This window comes from Hippopotamus amphibius, chromosome 16 (genome assembly GCF_030028045.1).
Source record: "Hippopotamus amphibius kiboko isolate mHipAmp2 chromosome 16, mHipAmp2.hap2, whole genome shotgun sequence".
Lineage (NCBI taxonomy): Eukaryota > Metazoa > Chordata > Mammalia > Artiodactyla > Hippopotamidae > Hippopotamus > Hippopotamus amphibius.
In genome coordinates this window covers 52,643,633-52,661,341 of record NC_080201.1, presented here as the reverse complement: position 1 = coordinate 52,661,341, position 17,709 = coordinate 52,643,633, and the positions used below count along the sequence as shown (strand labels likewise).

The 17,709-nt window shown below is 55.9% G+C and overlaps 1 protein-coding gene across 2 annotated transcripts; it reads right to left on the bottom strand.

Annotated features, from left to right (window-relative positions):
• Positions 1 to 153: 153 nt before the first annotated feature.
• Positions 154 to 17,452, bottom strand: BCKDHA (branched chain keto acid dehydrogenase E1 subunit alpha). 2 transcript variants are annotated; one of them, XM_057711204.1, is made up of 9 exons: positions 17,303 to 17,452; positions 9,891 to 10,073; positions 9,687 to 9,773; positions 6,213 to 6,321; positions 4,017 to 4,178; positions 2,030 to 2,236; positions 1,763 to 1,904; positions 1,373 to 1,544; positions 154 to 699 (listed from the first exon to the last, which is right to left on the bottom strand). In XM_057711204.1, the coding sequence occupies exons 1-9, from the start codon at positions 17,408 to 17,410 to the stop codon at positions 529 to 531; spliced, it is 1,341 nt and encodes a 446-aa protein (XP_057567187.1). In that variant the 5' UTR covers positions 17,411 to 17,452; the 3' UTR covers positions 154 to 528. The 2 variants fall into 2 exon arrangements, with proteins under 2 accessions (XP_057567187.1, XP_057567188.1); XM_057711205.1 differs by lacking the exon at positions 2,030 to 2,236.
• Positions 17,453 to 17,709: the final 257 nt, after the last annotated feature.

The following is a 17,709-nucleotide window of genomic DNA, read 5'->3' as shown; positions in this document are numbered from 1 at the left end:
GCTGACCCTCCAGTTTGCAAAAGTTTCTGGAGGAAGAATACAGCTCAACAGCCTTGGCCTTACTTATCTCAAGTGGAGAAGCAGGGGTGTCGCAAACCAGTCATGCTGGCCTCTCCTCCCACTTCCCAAACTCCAGGAAACAGAAACCAGAGGTGGCATGGAGCCAGATGCAGAGACACAGTTTATTCACTACCTGCCGACCACCTCTCCCTCTGAGTAAGTTCCACAGGCTGACCTGTCACATCCACCCCCAGCCCTGAGGGGCTTGCAGTCCTGGAGGCACCCTCGCCCGGCCCCTGGGAGAAGACCCTGTAACTAACTAAAGGTGAAGAAGGGGCTGACCCTTCGAGGCCCCACCAATGTAACAACTTAGAGGAGCAGGAGCCGCCCCAAGTACTGCCCTGGCCCCTGAGTGTGCTGGAGGGAGCTGTCCGGGAACGGGGGTAGCATCCTGCCAGCCCCCTCTGCCCCTCAGAGTGGGGCTGCCTCTTGAGGCAGTTGAGGTGGGTGGGGGTGGAGTGAGTGGCCTCACTTCTCGAAGTGATCCAGGGGGTAGTGTTCGCCATAGGTCTGGAGGTGACGGGCCAGAGACTCCTGCTGCTTGCGGAGCTGGGCAGGCATCTCCTGATACACATCCGAGAAGATGAGGCTAGGGTTGGGCTTCAGCTTCCGCTCGGCCTGCTCAAAGGCCTCCATCACCTGGGGGACAAGGGGCAGTGGGCAGGCAGCCGACCTCTCACCCAGGAACCTGCTTCCCACCTGTGGGACCTCGGCGAGGGGTTAAGCCCCCTGAGCCTCAGTGGAAAGAATCATCATAACAGTGGTGACAGTTAACATCCCAAATCCCAGTCTCTCCACCCTTAGCGGAACCAGGCACTATACTAAAAGTATGGAATCGATTCAGCCTCTCAGCAGCCCTAAGCAGGCAGCTCAGAGGTGAGGAAACCGAGGCACAGAGAAGAAAAGCGATGTGCTCGTGATCACGTGGTCAAAGGCAGAGCCAGGAAGCACGTGCTCCCCAACACCACTGGGCCGCACTGCCTCTGGTGCCGGATGACCAGGGCTGAGGAGGCAGCGCACGGAAGCTGGCGGACAGTTACACTGCATCTGGATTAAGTGCGAACCCTCAGGCAAGCTTCTGAGGCGAGTACCCCAGTATCCCGCTTCAGAGATAAAGGAGCTGAGGGCAGAACGCGGCCAAGTGCACGTGTCCCGGCGTCATGACATCAGAGACATTACCAGGGTTATCCCCGAGACTCCAGTTCAATGGCCCCCAGCCCCCAGCCTCCCCATCCTTCCGGGGTTCTCTGAGACACACTGTCCTGGAACACGGCCCCGGGGTGGTTGCCAACAGAGGGCGGCCCTCCCTCACCTTCTTGCGGGACTGCTTCCTCCAGGCCTTCTCCTGCTCATCGTCCCACCAGCCGCGGCTCTGCAGGTAGTGCCTCAGCCGGGAGATGGGGTGGTCCTGCTTGTCCCAGTAACTGACCTCGTCCACCGAGCGGTACGCCGAGCTGTCGTCGCTGGTGCTGTGGTGCCCGATCCTACAGGGGCAGCAGGGCCCCGAGTCAGGCTGGGGCCCTCAGGTGGAGGTCAGGTAGGGAGGGCTGGACCCGGGGAGAAGGCGGAAGTGGAATGAAGGCCAGAAGGGACGACACGGTGCGGGGCGATGGGGCTGTACCGTGGGGTCAGCAACCAACATGGCAGAGACGCTGAGGACGGCAGCTGTCAAGGCTGGGGGCTGATGGGGGGCAGCAGGCACCTGTAAGTCATGGCCTCGATGAGGAAGGGCTGGTTCTCCGCCACAGCCCGCCGCCGGGCCTCCTTGGTGGCGTTGTACACGGCAAACACGTCATTGCCATCCACACGGATGGACAGGATGCCATATCCAGGGCCTCGAGCCGCTGTGGGGACAGAGGGGTAGCTCAGGCCCCAAGGCTCAGGGGAGACATGAGCAGGGAGTAGGAAGAGAGGCGAGGAAGGAGAGAAGAGTGGGGAGGGGCCGAAAGGGCGCGAGGCAGGGCCATACCGATGCCATCCCCGCGGTACTGCTCAGAGGTGGGCGTGGAGACGGCATAGCCATTGTTCCGGCAGAAGAAGATGATGGGGCACTCAAGGGTGGCGGCGAAGTTGAAGCCAGCGTGGGCATCCCCCTCACTGGCTGCCCCCTCTCCGAAGTAACAGATGACGACCCTGTTGGCGTTGGCCCGCTTGGCCGAGTAGGCCGCCCCCACCGCTGCAGGAGCAGAGACATGCACGTCTCACTCGCGTTCACACCCCACACACTAACCCAGGGCCCCATCGCTCAGGTTGGCTGTCGCCAGGCTCCGAGCAGAGAGAAAACACCTGAGCGCCGCCCCCACCGCCACCCAGGAGCTGCCCCACCCAGAGTCTCCTCCCCGCAGCTGACGGCGGCTCCATCTTTCCAAGCGCTCAGGCCACAAACTTCAGCATCTTTGACTCCTTTCTGTCACTCCCCATGCCCGGTCCACCTTCAAACTGGAGCCAGAATCTGAGCCCTTCCAGCACCACCTCCTTCACCTCTCCCTGGGGAACCCAGCCCCACCTCTCCCCATCCCCTCCCCACCACCTCTTGCCTGCGGCCTGAGTTCCAGAGCAGCCTCACCAGCCGCCCCGCCACCCCCCCCCCACCCCCGCTCCTCCCAACCAACCAGTTACTACCCTCAGGGCAGAAGCCAAGGGCTAGGTTAAAATGTGAACCAGGCCAGTTGTTCTGCAGCGGACTTCTCCTCCCCCAGCTCAGGTCCACTCTGGGTCAAAGTGTCTTCAAAAGTCAACAGCCCGAGACCCCACCTATCTGCACCCCTCCCTCCACATCTTCCCCACAGGCTCCTCCCTGCACCTCAAAGACATCACCGAGCAGGCACCCGCCTCAAGATCCCCTCAAGATCCCGCGTGGCTCCCTCTCTCACCTCCTTCTGGTCTGTACTGTCACCTGGTGACACCTGTCCCCACCTTCCCCCATCACATGCCACTCCCTCTCAGCTTTATTCTTCCCTGCAGGTCTTATCACACTCCATGTATTACTTCATCCTGTTTATGGTCCGTCTCTCCCACCAGTGTCAGCACCAGGAGGGCTGATGTTTCCACTGTACCTAGACTGGCACCCAGCACACAGCATGGACTCCGTACGTTTGCCAACTGAGTGACTTAACTGGTCACCGAAATGGAAGATGAGGGCTAGGCCCCACCTTATGGAAAGCCTATGAAATGGAAATCAGGGAGAATGCTACCTCCTCCCAGAAACCTGCCCTGTCCACCTTCCACCTCAGACACAAACAGCCCTGTTCCCAAAGAGCACACACCAGGGACGAACGTGCCCAGGGCCCTCCAACACGGCAGGCACTCTGCGAAGCCCTGCACACATCAGCTCATGTGTCTGCCCTGGAGCAGACTGACCCTCTATCAAGGGCAGGCTCTAGAGGGCAGGGTAGGGGGAAGGTCCGCACCCTTGTCTTTGCACTGTGTGGCCACGGGCCTGGACCCTGTCGTCTCTGCTCCACAAGCAGTAACCTTTAATATAAACCACACCATATGTGCTAAGCATTGTGGGCTTCCGGAGTAAGCTTTAGGGGAGTCACTCTGAGGACAGAGGCAGAGCAGGGCTGGGATCAAGAACACAGGCTCTGGAGCCACATGGTCCACGATTTGTGCCTACCCTTCCTACTACCTGCTGGGCGACCTTCATCGAGGAACCTGGCCCACGCCCAGTCCCATGCAGCTGGCTGTGCTGGTGAATGGACACAGGGTGGGCACAAGAGTGGGAAACTGAGCATGTGATTGCGCCTGCTCAAGCCTGCTGAACAGCGCAAGGACACCACCAGAGCACTCCTATGAGAGTCCCAGAGAAGAGGGGTCTTTAAGTCTAGAGCCCGGACAAGCGCTAGGACGGTGGCGCCCACCAGGAAGCCCCCGGGAGGAATGGAGGTGGCTAGGGCCTGAGCCGGGCAATGACGTCAGACTGTGTGTGCTGGGCCCGGGGTGCGCGTCCTCACCCTGAGGGATTTGCGTGGCCAGTGGAGAGGAGATGGTGACGAAGTGGCGCTCCTTGCAGCCATAGTGGACGGGCATCTGGCGCCCCTTGCTCAGGTCGCTCACGTTGCCATAGCACTGGGCCATGAACAGCTCCAGGGGGTAGTCCCGGTACATGAGCACACCTGGTGCGGGAGAAGGCAGGGTTACTGCGGCAGGTGGTGTGGGGGGCAGGCCAACACTGTAAGTGCCCTCCGGGCCAGGCCCTTCCTGTCCCGGGCCTGCTCCCGACTGTAAAGCAAAGGAGCCGGACTGGAGTAGGGAAGGCGCCTTCAGATGCTTATAGGGACAGGTGGGTGCAAGAAGCAGGTGGGTAGAGCAGAAAGCACAGGCCTGGTTCAAGCAGGAGGCTGCTGTTCAGACCAACTGAACTCTGCCCAGGGAGGCCAGATGGTCCAGTTTTTCAAAAGAAGGAGAAACCCAGCTTGTTTTTCTTTCTTTCTTTTTCTTTTTTTTTTTTTTTTGGGGGGGGTGTTCGGGGGAGGGGAAGCTACCTGATTTTTAAGCGCTTCCACTAACTCATCTACTTAAAAAAATCATTATATGAACCAAATAAAAGTGTGGGCCGTGCTCATGACTTCTGGACTAGAGAGGAAATATTCAAACCTGTTCATGGCAGTAACATCCTTTCTTCAAACAAAATCCCCAGTGGATGCCCACCTCATCACCAAAGGCGCCACAAGGCCGTGCCTCACTGACCCGGGCTTCGCACCACCTGGCTCACACGGCTGGCGGGGCTTCCTTGCAGCTGCCCCAGTGGGAGGCGGGCAGGAGCAGGCTCCAGGGCTTCCAGCACTGAGGACAGCTCAGTGAGCGCTACCATTCTCAGTGCCCTTGTTCTCTCCACTTGACAGATGGGAGACACAGAGTCACACAGGCGAGTAGCCACCCGGTCAGGACGGGGGCAAGCAGGGCCTGCCTTCCCTCCTTGCCCCGCATGGGCACCTTGCACAGCTGCCCAGATGCAGGGCCTTCCACGACCCTCAGTGCAGGAAGACTCACTCCTGCAGAGGCGGCCAAGGCCCAAACAGCCCCCATGGGCAGAGCCCAGGTGCCGCCTGTGATTCCAGGACCCTCACTCTGGGCCCTGCTTGGAGCCCTCCCCAGGGAGATCCACTGAGCGGAAACAGTGGGAAGCACCTAGCAAACCTGGCAGGGGCCTGGCTGGTGGCCCAGCACCCAAGGAAACCTAATGATGATGAACCACAGACAGTATCACAGGGCGTCTGTGCCCCTGAAGCCTGTGGGGGAGGGGGTCTGGTGCAGCTGAGAGAGCAGATAGTCTGAGAACAGACTGAATGCTGTGCTGGTCCAGGGAGGGCTCTGGACACCAGCCTGGCCAGTCCATACCACCCTGCCGAAGAGCTGTCCCTGGGTGAGAGGCCCTGGTCACAACATCGCCTCCTACTCTGAGTGCTTACCCCGCACCAGGCCCTGTGCTGAGGGTTGTGTGTCATCTGCCCTGTAAAACCCCTCAACAACCATCTAGGGAGGGTCCACCCTCTCCCACTGTAGATGAGGAAACTGAGGCAAGGAGCAGTTAAGCAACCTGCCCAAGATGGTGCAGCTCCTAAGAGGAAGGGTCAGATCTGGCTCACCTGCTGGGCCCCCACACTAACAACTGCTCTAGAACCCCCACCCTCAGCTCCTTCACCCCCAGTCTCTCCTTAACACTCATCCACTTTCTTCATTCCTAGTCCCTGATCCTTCCATCCTCTTCCTCATTCACTTAGAAGTTAGCCGCTCCCAGGCTGGAACACGCCCGCCCATCTGCTTCTGCTGCGTGAAGGATAACAGCACCTGGAGAGAGGCCAGCTTGGCCTGACCTCACTACAGGCTCCCGGCGGCCCCACAATGCAGGGGTTGCCATCCCACCACAATCTCTATTTCAAAGATGAGAAAACTGAGGCTCAGAGCATGGAAGGGACTTGCCCAAAATCTAACAACTGGTCACCAGCAGGGCATGGAATGGTTAGGAGCACCGGCTGTTAACTACAATACCGCCAGGCCTCCACGGAGGGGAAGCGCCCTCAGGCCTCCCTGGCATCACGCAGCTCCCGGGAAAGCACAACTAGTGTGGGCCTCGCCTGCACAGCAGGAGGGACTGGGCCTGACCCGCATCAACGGGGACCACAGGGCCGGGCCGGGGGCAGACATACCTGCCTCTCGGTACTGGCCAAACACGAGGTCCGTACTGTCCAGGGCTGCTGCACTTCCCACGTGTGTCCCCTCCTCGCCATAGTTGGTCATGTAGAAGGATATCCGGCCCTGGGAGCGGAGGAGGGCCCAGAGGCCCGGGTTCAGTTAGAGTGGGCAACGACAGAGAAACACCCAAATACTGACCAACTTCCAATTACTCTGTGATTCAACAGATGCTTCCTGAAGGACAGGCCACGCTGGCGTTCCTGCCTTCACGGAGGAACTGCCAGGTTGGTTAGAACCAGGGTGATGAGGCTGCGTGATGGGAGCTGAAGGGGTACCCACCCCACCATGGAGGGGCATGAAGGAGCAATGCCTACGCCAAGCAAGGTGGGGAGGGTGGAGGTTTCCAGGCAGAGAGAACAAGAAAGGCCATGAGGTCAGAAGGGCTTAGGCATAAAGGGGGAGGGGTGGGGAAAGACGAGGTGGGAGAGAGAGGCAGTGCCCAGGTAGTGCAGGGAATGACACATCTGGAATTTACCCCTAGGACAGTGGTAACCCGCCAACGGTTCTCAGGAGAGGGATGTTTTAGAAATGTCTCTCAGGCTACCACGTGGGAACAGATGGAGGAGGCAGGACTGAGTGCCATGTGCCAAGCAGGAGGGGCGCCGACTGGCCTGGTGGTAACGGGAGGCAGAGGATGGCTGAGTCTTGAGAAGCAGAGTGAGCGGCGCAGGGAGTGGCAGCCCCTGTTGGCTGGCTACGCTGGTGCCCAGGGCAACTCCCTTCTCCTGAGCCCCCCAATCCCAGAGCCTGGAAAAATAGGTTCCCAGCCTTCCTTATAGTCAGAAGTGGCCACGGGACACAGTTCTAGCCAGAGAATTAAGTGGAAGTCTCCTTTTGCTTTCTTAATAAAAGAGATCACTGCAGCTGCTGCCAACCCTCCCCCCCTGCTTTGCACATAGCTGTGAAGCCTGGGCCTGTGGCAGCCATCTTGTGAACATGAGGCAACAAGCACAGGACAAAAGCCAAGACGCCCACAACAGTGAAGCAGAAAGGAAGTCTGGGTTCCTGATGGTGGTGCTGAGCAGCAGAATGGTTTTCTCACTAAATACCTAAGGACAGAAGGAATGAGAGGGGGAAGTGGTAACGAGGGGGCAGGAGCGGACGGGGATACCAGGAGGTCTCCAGTTAGGGCAAATGGATGGACAGTGGCACCCATCACTGAGAATGGCTTAAGGGAGGAAGAGGAGCCGGTGTGGGAGGATGGTGCTGAGGTCAAGTCTGGACAGGCTGAATTTGGTAAGGGATACCCAGGGTGAGAAACCAAGAAAGCCTGAGGCTGCTTGGATCCAAGTCTGGCTGGAGATCCAGGGACCCTGGCACAGAGATGGAGGTAAGCAGGACTGCATGTAAGGTAAAATGGAGCCAACTGGGTTGCCACCTGCAGGACCCCCTGTGCCCAAGCCTCCTGTGTTCCAGGCCTGGCCTCCTGTCGCAGTGGGGGAACCAGATGAATGTGAATAACACTTTCTTCCAAGTGAGGAGCCAATTAAAAGTTAATTGAGGGCTTCCTAGGTGGCGCAGTGGTTAAGAATCCGCCTGACAATGCAGAGGTCACGGGTTCGATCCCAGCGCCAGGAAGATCCCACATGCTGCAGAGCAACTAAGCCAGTGTGCCAAAAAAAAAAAAAAAAGTTAACTGACCTCCCAGTGCCAAGTGAGTGGGCAGATGCTGCGAGCTGAGGGCCTGGCAGGGCTGTCAAAGTTGGCAGGGGAGGAGCCTGGGGGGGGGGAGCCTGGCGGGGGGGGTGCCCTGAAGAAACAGGACCTGGGCTAGTGGCAGAGGTCACTAGTTGCCTCCCCAGTATCCAACCCCTCTTCCTCTTTGCTAACAGATCTCATTCCACAGCAGGCAGCAACTGCCTAGACTAAAAGACTACATTCTCAGTCTCCCTTATAGCTGGCGGTGACGAACGAAACGTGTGATGTAATTTGGTGGGACTACCTGGAAAGTCCTATAAATGTGGGTGTTGGGAGATAGCTGGGCAGTGCCATGTCTGACCTTCCATCTTCCTTGTACTTCCTGCCTGGAATGAGACGTGATGGAGGGGGCTCCAGCAGCCACTTGGTTTATGAGGGGCCCTGGAGGCTAGGGTGGACAGGAAGGGTCAGATTGATCCTGTAGACGGTAGGAGCCAAGGGAAGTTTCTGGGCAGAGCGGAGAACCCACACATAGCGCTCCCGTGAGCGAGAGAACCAGGGAGCTGGCTGCCTGCCTGAATCTGCTTAGAACTGTCCTCAGTGAGCCTCACGCTCCAGTCCACAGTGGGGTCACCTGGGGGCCTGATACAAGTGCAGATTCCCAAACCTACCCCCACTCCTGACCCAGCAGGTATGGTGCAAGCTGAGGGCCCACCTGCCCAGCATTCTTCCCACTTTTCTAACAGGAACCCCAGGCTCCTGCTCTCAGTCTCTGCAGCCTGGGAGGGACGGACTCCAGGCCTCTGCTCCCCTGGTTCCTGAGGATGTGCACACAGCCCCCGCCTGGCCAGTCAATCACATGGGCTGGTTCAAGGAGGCGTCTGTGTCCAAAGCCTGGTCAGTGAGCACCAGCCCTGGGCCTTGTGCTGGAACATCAGGGACCAGACATTCTCATCCCACTGCTAAGTAGAAAGGATAATATTGCAAGGCTGGTATCCATGACAAATGCCAGTTTCACTGCCCCTAAGGCCATTACATATGCCACCATCAGTCCTCACAGCAACCCCATAAAGTAGCTAGAGATAAGAAAACCGAAGCACTGAGAGGTTAAGCCACTTTTCCAGGGCCACAAAGCTAGACAGTGACAGAATGTGAACTCCGATTGCAGTCTTGCTCCAGAGCCCATACCCTGAACCCTTTCTCTGTGAGCCTGGAGCTTCCAGCAACCACCTCAGCTTCAGAATGAAGGAAGCCCAGGCAAAGGAGAGTAGAAAAGACACCTGGAGAGAGGAATGGGTCCGATAACATCTTTTGAGCCTCCTGGGTCCAGCTGTGCCTGAAAGAGGACCTTGCAGATTTGCAGTTAGTTGAGTCAACAAATTCCCTCCTTGCCGACACTGCTTTGACTGGGTCTCTGTCCACTGACCCTAACACTGCTGAGTGTCCCACCACAGGACACTGGACACAGGCACTCCAGCAAGCACCAAGGCTCACCCTGTTTCTCAGGACTGTGAGCGCCTGAGATGAAGGGGAGTCCAGTCTCCTCCTGCCAGCCCTCTCCCAGCCCAGCACACAGCAGGCTTTCATGATCAGGTCCATTCTTCTGCCCTTGGGCAGGACCCTCCCACCCTCTTCCTCCAGAGCCCCAGGAGAACCCCAAGAACTCTAAGGACCTCGAGACCAGGATCTCCATTCCATTCCCTCTTCCTTGAGAGCTGGCTTTTGGCCCAAACACAAGGAGGGGGACCTCAGGTAACCCCAGGCCCCAGGCCCAGCCCGTCCGCACGCACCTGCCTCTGGGACTCGTAGAGGATGCGGTCCATGGTGTTGAGCAGCGTCATGCTCTGGTAGAACTTGAGCACCTTCTCCTGCGGCAGCTGCAGATGGAGGCACAGACAGACGTGGGCCAGCTGGACCAGAGAGGAGGAGGTGGGCAATGGGCCTGGGCATGGGAGGCATGGGAGACATGGGGTCGGGGGGATGTGGCCGCTCACGTGGGGATCCTCGCTGGGGTTGATGATCTGGCCCTGCCGGTCCATGACGCGGTAGACAGGGATGCCAGAGATGACATTGGGCTGGATGAACTCTAGCTTGTCTGTAAACTCCGCTGAGGCCCCTGGGAACTGCGGCTTGTCATCCAGTGACGAGAAGTGCTGCTGCTGCTGCCTCTGGGGATGCTGGGGAGAGAGGGCAGGGGGGTGGGGGAGAGACACACACGTGTCAGGAGCAGCAGAGGTTCCACGGGCTCAACCCTGCAGCAGCAGCAGGCAGTACAGCCTAGTGATTAAGCCACCACGGCTGTGATGGGCTCTGCGGCCCGATGCACAGGGTCTAAATCCCAGCTCTGCCACCTTCCCGATGCATGACCTCGGGCAAGTTCCTACAATTGCTTTGTGTCTCAGTTCCTTGGCTGTCAAATTGGGGTGAAAATCATAGTATCTATCACACAGGGTTGCTGTAAAGCTTACATGATCTGGGACTTCCCTAGCAGTCTAGTGGCTAGGACTTCCCCTTCCAGTGCAGGGAGTGCGAGTTTGATCCTTGGTTGGGGAGCTAAGATCCCACATGCCTCGTGGCCAAAAAACCAAAACATAAAACAGAAGCAATACTAGACTTTAACAAATAAAACTTTAAAAAAAAAAAAAAAAAGGTCAGCTACTCAGTGAGTGTCTTGTCATCCCTTAAAAAAAAAAAAAGCTTAGATGATCTAATAAAGTGGCAGGCAGCTCAAGAACTGGTAGCTATTATCATCAGAGGCCCAAACTCCTCATCCCGGCATTTAAGGCCTCCCCAGGCTGACTGCAGCTACCCTCTCCTTCCCATCTTCCACAGCTACCCCTGCACAGCGACCTCATCAGCCCGATGGGCTCTTCACTGACCCCTCTACCCAAAGGGAGGCCACCCAGCTTAGAGCTTACGTCTGTGAGCCCTTAAGAGTCAGCTTGCCTAGGTTCAAATCCTTTGCTGCGTGACCATGGGAATGGGATTTCCCTTCTTTCTCACCTGTAAAGCTGAAAACACCTCATGGAAATGTCGTGTGGCTTAGACAAAGTCACATGCCTAAAATGGTGAGCAGAGTACTTGTGCATATAGCAAAGGCTCAGAAAGATGCTGGTCATCATTTCTAGCACCACGTCTCTGCTCTCGTCTCTGCACTAGAAGGCCTCTTCTCCCATCACCTGGCAAACTGCTCCACATGCTTCACTGCCCTCTCCACTCCAGTCCAAGAGCCCAGGCTGACTCATTCAACAAATATTTGAGCACCTGCTTCGTTCCTGCGCCTATGCTGGGTTCTGGGGACCTAAGAGAGGCAAGACACCTGTCCCTGCCGCCCATCAGGGAAGACAGATCCTCAACAAGCAATGCCAAGGGGAGGAGAGTGATGAGTATTCTCCCAGGAGAAGCCGTGGGGCAAGAGCAGAGTGGAAAGAGGGTAAGGTTTCCCTGAGGAAGTGATGTGAGAGCCGCAACCTGAAGGATATCTAGGAGTCAGGGGAAAGAGCATTGGAGGCCGGGGTAACAGAACATGCAAAAGGCAAAAAGTGAGGGATGGCGTGTCCCTTGTGGAACAGGGAAGGGGTCCCGTGGGAAACATCACACCCCTCCTGCTGAGAGGAGGCCTGGGGGGGAGCCCCAGAGAAGCCTACGTGTGCACTAGAGGGGAACCAATTCCACTTCTCAACCCCTGAGCTAGAGAGCCTCGAACTGGTCTCAGCATTGCAACAGTGCTCCTTCTTAAGCCCTCACCGGGTACCAGGCTGAGGTCCGCGTGCACAACCCTCACTGAGTCCTCAGAGCACATCCATAAAGTAGAGAGTATTTACTACTGCCCTTCAGATGAGGAAACCCAGGTTCAGGGAGTTATTATAACCTCCCTGCACCAGGCCCCAGAGCTAAAACAAGTAAGTCAGGCCTGGGCTTCAAACCTCAGCAGGGCTGACATCCAGACCCCCAAACCCAGGCTCCCAACCCCAGCTGCCACTGCTTGCCCACTTTCCACACGTCTGCATCTTTCCTTTCCACTGGTCTCCAGGTTCCTCTCAGCTCCATAACTGTGGCTTTACTCCCAACAGGAGCTAAAGAATGCCTGGGTTTGCCGTGAGCTAGAACTCACACGTGGGTGCTCAGGTGTGTTCCCCGCCCTCCTTTCTTTCATTGCGGTGAAGAGACCAAGGTTCCAGCAGGGGAATGTGAACATGTGTGCGTTTATCTGTGTCTTTGGTTGTGAGGAAATAAAGGAAAGTACACTCCTAACAGCAGGGCAGGTCCAGGCCTGACGACAGCATGCAAGCAGCCCACTCCTGCAGACCAGACCGTACTCCCCTCTTCTGAGCATTCATGCGGCTGGACCCTTCCATTCGCCTAGAGGATCTGTTTCTCTCGTGTCTGTCTCCTACACACACTGCAAGCTCCAGGGAGGCAAGGCGCACATCCACATTGGCTTACAGAGTACACACTTCAACAGGCAATTACTGACCGAACGGATGAATGAGCGGTTGAGTTCACTGGCTTGGAATCAGACTGACCTGCGTTCCAATTTCTTAGCTCACTCACTGTACAGCCCTCTGCAGAACACGTGTCTCTGAGTTTCCTTCTCTGAGAAAAGACTGTAGAGGGCTGCTGCAAAAAGTTCCTATGGTAAGGCACACACAGGGTTCAGCACAAGCATGGGACATATGACATGCCCCAAGATTGGTAAAAGGGGAAAAGACCCAAAATCCAGGAAGGTCAGGAAATGGGAAAAAGGAAACTGACTGGCACCTTGGGAAGATGCGGAAAAGAGGAGTTGGGGAGAAAGACTGACTGCATCTCAGACTGGATTGTAACTCCAGACCGAGGACCCAGCGGACACTCCAGAGACTGAGGGAGACGCCATATGGGGAGGGGCTCTACGGTGGCAGGGCAGTGGCCGGCAGGGGCCAGAACAGGGTCACGGGGCTCAGAAAAAACCCTGGTATCAGGGCAACACTGTCTGCCTCCAGAGGCTGGAGAGCTACCATCAAGGCACCGTGACGCCCTCTGTACCCTGGAGCTGGGCCCTGGCCATAGCCCCTCATCCTAGGCCTGTAGAGATGAAGGTGGTACCCACCCCAAGGTGACTGTGCTGATCCCATGAGCTACTTCACATAGGGCTCAGCACACTGCCTGGCCCTGAGGAAATGCTCCACAATGGGAGTGGCTGGTAAAACATCTGCAGAGGAAGTATGTGTCTCCACCCGTTTTTCTTTCTTTTTGGTGGGGGGGTGGGTTTGCCCTGGTGGCTTACGACGGCAGAAACTGCAAAGATTTACACAAAGCCTTGAAGCCACATCCGCTCCCACCATGCAGACACAGAGGCCTGCTGTGGAAGGCCAAGGTCTGCCACACAGGTACTGGGGTGGCCCCTCCTCAAGTCACTCCCCATAGCGTCACAGTTAAGGGCAGGGACTCCGAGCTGACCACTGCCTCTGGGCGTGTAACCACAGCTCCCGAAGCCTCAGGTTCCTCACGTGTAAACTGAGGGTGGTGTGAACATCTTTCTCATGGATGGTCCTGAGGGTTAAAAGAGCCCCTGCGTGTAGAGTGCTCAGCCCAGTGGCTGGCACGTAACGAATACTCGATAAACCTGAGTAGCTGATAAGTGTATTTGATGACTGTTGTGGTCAAACAAGCAGTCGCTGAATACTTGCTCTAAGTCAGGCCCTGAACTACGGGCTGGAGATGACGGGGAGAGACGGATGACAGGCCCTGAACATACAAGTTACAATCAGGAGGGGTGATCTCGGAAGAGGCAGGATCATAGAGGGGTTAACACATGGCAGGATAGGATAAGGGCTGGAGAGCTAGGCGGCCTGTGTTTGAATTCTGGCTCTGTCCCTTTCCAGCCATGTCACCTTGGGCTGGAGGCTGTCTCCGTGAACCCGTGTGCCCTTGTGGAAATAAGAATTTCTATTTCACTGGCTGGTGGTGAGGTGGGTAGAAAGCACCTGCTGTAGCTCGAGGAGGAAGCCTTTCACTAGCCCATCAGATGGAGCAGGAGGAAAAGCTCCCTGGAGAAGAGGGAGTGAAGTCGAGGCCTACAGGATGAGCAGGGGTGAGTCAGGCAAAGGCTGGGGAGAGAATACTTCTGTCCTCAGGAAGGACAAAGGCTCTGAGGCAAGAGGAGAGACCCTGGCCCCCTGGAGACCACGAGGCTGCAGCACATTAACCACAGCGGTTAACCACGTGCCTCAGCACCACACCAGGCACCTGCTGTACGACGCCTGTCTCACTGAACCCGCACAGCACCCAGGTGAGGCAAGTGCCATGACCAAACCTCCGTAAGACACAGGTGGCCCTGAGGCTCACAGGGTCAGGTGACTTGTCCATAATCCAAGGAGATCATGAGTGGTGATGTCAGCATACAAAGCCAGGCAGCCTGCCCGCTACAAGAAAGCTGGAGAGAAGCTGGGGAAGGCTCTGTGGATGGTGCCAGTTCAGCGAGTCCTCTGCAGCTAGGACAGCTAAGGCCAGCTACGCCTGCTCTCTCTGGAGTCTGAGGCACTCTGCCCTCAAAGAGTGCAAAGCTGAGCCCTGGCTTTACTTCCAGCTTAGGACGTCAGTGACCTCATCAGCAACCTCCCCTTCCCAGAGGAGCTGGTTGGGAAGGTCAGGGAAGCATGGAGACCCGGGCTTGCTCTGGCCTCAGGGGCCCAGAGGCTTTAGCAGCACTCTGCTCCCCCAGCCGCTGAAGCATCCTTTCCCTGCATCAGTCAAGGCCACACCAGATTCACTGTCCCTGGAGAAAAACAGCAGCCCCCATTTCTTGGGCCCTCACTGAGCTCATGATATACATGGTAAGTACTTCCTAAGAACTATTTCCTATAACCCTCACCATGTTTCTCTGAGGGAGGTACTGCTATTGCCCCTGTTTTACAGATTGAGACTGATGATGGGGTCCGGAAAGCTTCTCTGAAGAAGTAAACTGTCAGCGGACACCTGAAGGACTATATCCCTACAAAGCCCTCTGTGTGGGAAGAGCTCATCCAAGGAAGGGGGAAAATGGCCAGTGGGGCTGAAGGGCAGGGAGGGAAGCGCACTGGGTGGGCTGAGGTCGGCTCATCCCGCCTACCTGCCCACCAGCCCCAGGCAGAGGCTGATGATACACACAAGGTCTGGACTAAGCAGGATGTTGCAAGACCTGAATCGAAGCCCTACCCTTCTCCTCCTGGTAGCCAAGTACTATGGAAAGAGACTGGGCTTTGGAGTCTAGAGCTCCAAGTTCAGACCTCACCTCTCTGAGCCTCAGTTTCCTCCCCTGTAATAGAAAAAAACTACTAGTACATACCTTGCAATATGGAAGTATTTAATAATGGTGTGAATTGGCACTGTAAATGATGAAGTGCTTCATTAAGACACCAGCCAAGAGGGAGAGGAACCCCCTACAGTTTCATGCCATAATGCACTGTGGGCACCAGAGTGCTTGGCGATGCTGCACAGGGCGCCTGGAGCACTAGAGTCCCAGACAGGCTGTCTGAACAGCTGGATCGGAGAAATAACATTACTGATAATTCACACAGACCCAGCTCTAGGTGCTGCCTGACTCCCAACAGGGCAGCAGGCACTGTAGTCACCCCACTTGCTAAGCTCTGAGAAGTGAAGTGACTTGGCCAAGGTCACACTTGCTTCTTGAGGTGGTGGCTAAGAAACCAACTCAGGACTCCCTGACAATCATGTTTCCTTCCTCCTCTTCTCCCTGAACACTAAAACTTCTGCTAGAAACTGGAAACAGGCAGAATCAAGCAAATGCCTCCAGGGCAACAGCATGTAGAGTGGGGGGCGGGGGTGGAATAGGGGCCTTTCCTCCCAACCCAGGCTCCCCCAGCAAAATAACCTCGCAACCTCCCCCACTACAAAATAACCTCGCAACCTTCCCCAAAGACTCTATCTCCTGACTCCACCTTGACTGGCTAAAATCGCACTATCCAATATGGCAGCCACCAACCACTTGCAGCTATTTAAACTCATTAAAATTAAATGAGAACGTCAATTCCACTATCACACTAGCCACATTTCAAAGGCTGAGTAGGCACGTGTGGCTAGTGGCTACTGTACTAGACAACACAGATATAGAGCTCTCCCATCATCACGAAAAGTTCTACTGGCCAGACCAGTCCCAAAATCTTTGACTAAATGCACTACTCGTTCCCTCGCCTCAAAAAAAAAAAAAAAGAAAGAAAGAAAGAAAGGAAGGAAGGAAGGAAGAAAAAGAAAAAAAAAAGGTTCCTTTTTGATCTTAAGAAAAAACAAGTGAGATAATTCAAAGTGGAGGAGAAAAACACAGGGACTCCAAAAATATATGATCAAAATGTAGGAACCCTTTAAGACCTCCTGCCCTGCCCCCCGCCAACCCCACCAAAAACAAAACAAAAAAAAAAAAACCAAAAAAAAAAAAAAAAAAAATGGAGAGGAGGCAAAAGAGAAGGGCAGCAAGGAGACTGAGCCAGGAAGAAAACAGATTTAATCAGCCATGAATGACCTTTTCCTACTTCTGCCCTAGTCCCGCCCACCCCCCACCCCCACCCCACAGACCCAACCAATGGGCTCTACAGGAGATCAGCTGTGGAGGATCTGACTACTAAAAAAAAACCAAAAAAAAACAAAAAAACCCCGACAGAGAACAGCCCAAAGGCAGGGACTCTCCCACCTCCATCTTGCTCCAGCAACCCTTCAGAAATTACCTGCTTCAGTGATTTCCTTCCTAAGTGCCCCCACACCTCATTCTTTTGACAAGAAACAAGGCATTTCTCAAGCGTTTCTAAGAAATGTGAGCTAAGTGCCTCTCTGGACCTCTCCCTACGACCCCCCCATTAAATCAACAAATGTTTACTGATCATCTCTGAACAGTAACCAAAACCGACAAAAGTCCCTGGCCAGGCATTCTCTCAGGGGGCACGGGATGAAACGACTTTTTCACACGATTCATTTTAAAATCAGAATTGGAGCAAAGAAACACAAGGCACCATAAAAGCCCCCGATGGGGAACCTGAGCTCTCTTTTCTCCTCCTTGAAGGGGGTGTCTTAACCAAGTAGAAAGTCCGTCCCTTTGCAAAGGCGGTTTTCTCCAACCTATGAGGGGGAACGTCACACCTTCCTCCCGTGTCCTCCAAGCGGCCTCCCCTGCGGAGGGGCCGCAAATAATAAGAAATTCCCTCGCCCTCTCCAAGTTGTCTCCTTCCCTCAGGATCACAACGGAGCTGCCTGGCTTTTCTTCTCCTAAGAAAGTGGAAATTCTTCCTCTGAGTGTCCTCTCCAAGTGGTTCTCCCAGGCCTCGTCCCTTCTGTACCCACCCTTCCTCCACTCCCTACAGGGACCCCACACTCTGAAGATGGCGTAAACCTCCGTATACCTCCTTGGAGAAAACTCCCCGCTGTCCCAGGTACTCACTGATCTAGCCAGCTCACGAGCCCCTGGCCGCCGCAGGAGCAGGAGGCCAGCCTGGCCCAAGCCTCGACTTAGCCCCCAGACCCTCGCCGCGGCAGCCGCCACCGCCATCTTGGCTAACAATCCCTCGGCGATCCGCCCCTCGCCTCAGCGAGGCTGGGGCTGCCTCTTCGTAAGCCTGATTCAAATGTCAGCATCACCCTGCCAAGAAGCCACCTTTTCTAGTCCTGCGGTCTCTAGGACACTTATGTAGGTGGGTAAAACAATCTAGATCCCCCTAAATTACTCTCACTGCCTCCTCTTGGTTGTTCATGGAACAGGCTAAGAGGAGGGCAACCTAGCCAGAGCCTCCGGGTTTCAGGGCCCGGGGGCCTCATGTAGGACGAGCTCCTGCCAAGGCCCTCCCTCTC

What these genes read in the sequence shown, in the direction of transcription:
- BCKDHA (XM_057711204.1), bottom strand. Translation starts at nt 17,410, where the DNA reads ATGGCGGTGGCGGCTGCCGCGGCGAGGGTCTGGGGGCTAAGTCGAGGC. An exon ending in TGGCCAGTACCGAGAGGCAG is followed by an intron (nt 4,179 to 6,212) that starts GTATGTCTGCCC and finishes CTCCCGCACCAG; the next exon opens with GTGTGCTCATGTACCGGGAC. An exon ending in ATCGAGGCCATGACTTACAG is followed by an intron (nt 1,545 to 1,762) that starts GTGCCTGCTGCC and finishes CTGCCCCTGTAG; the next exon opens with GATCGGGCACCACAGCACCA.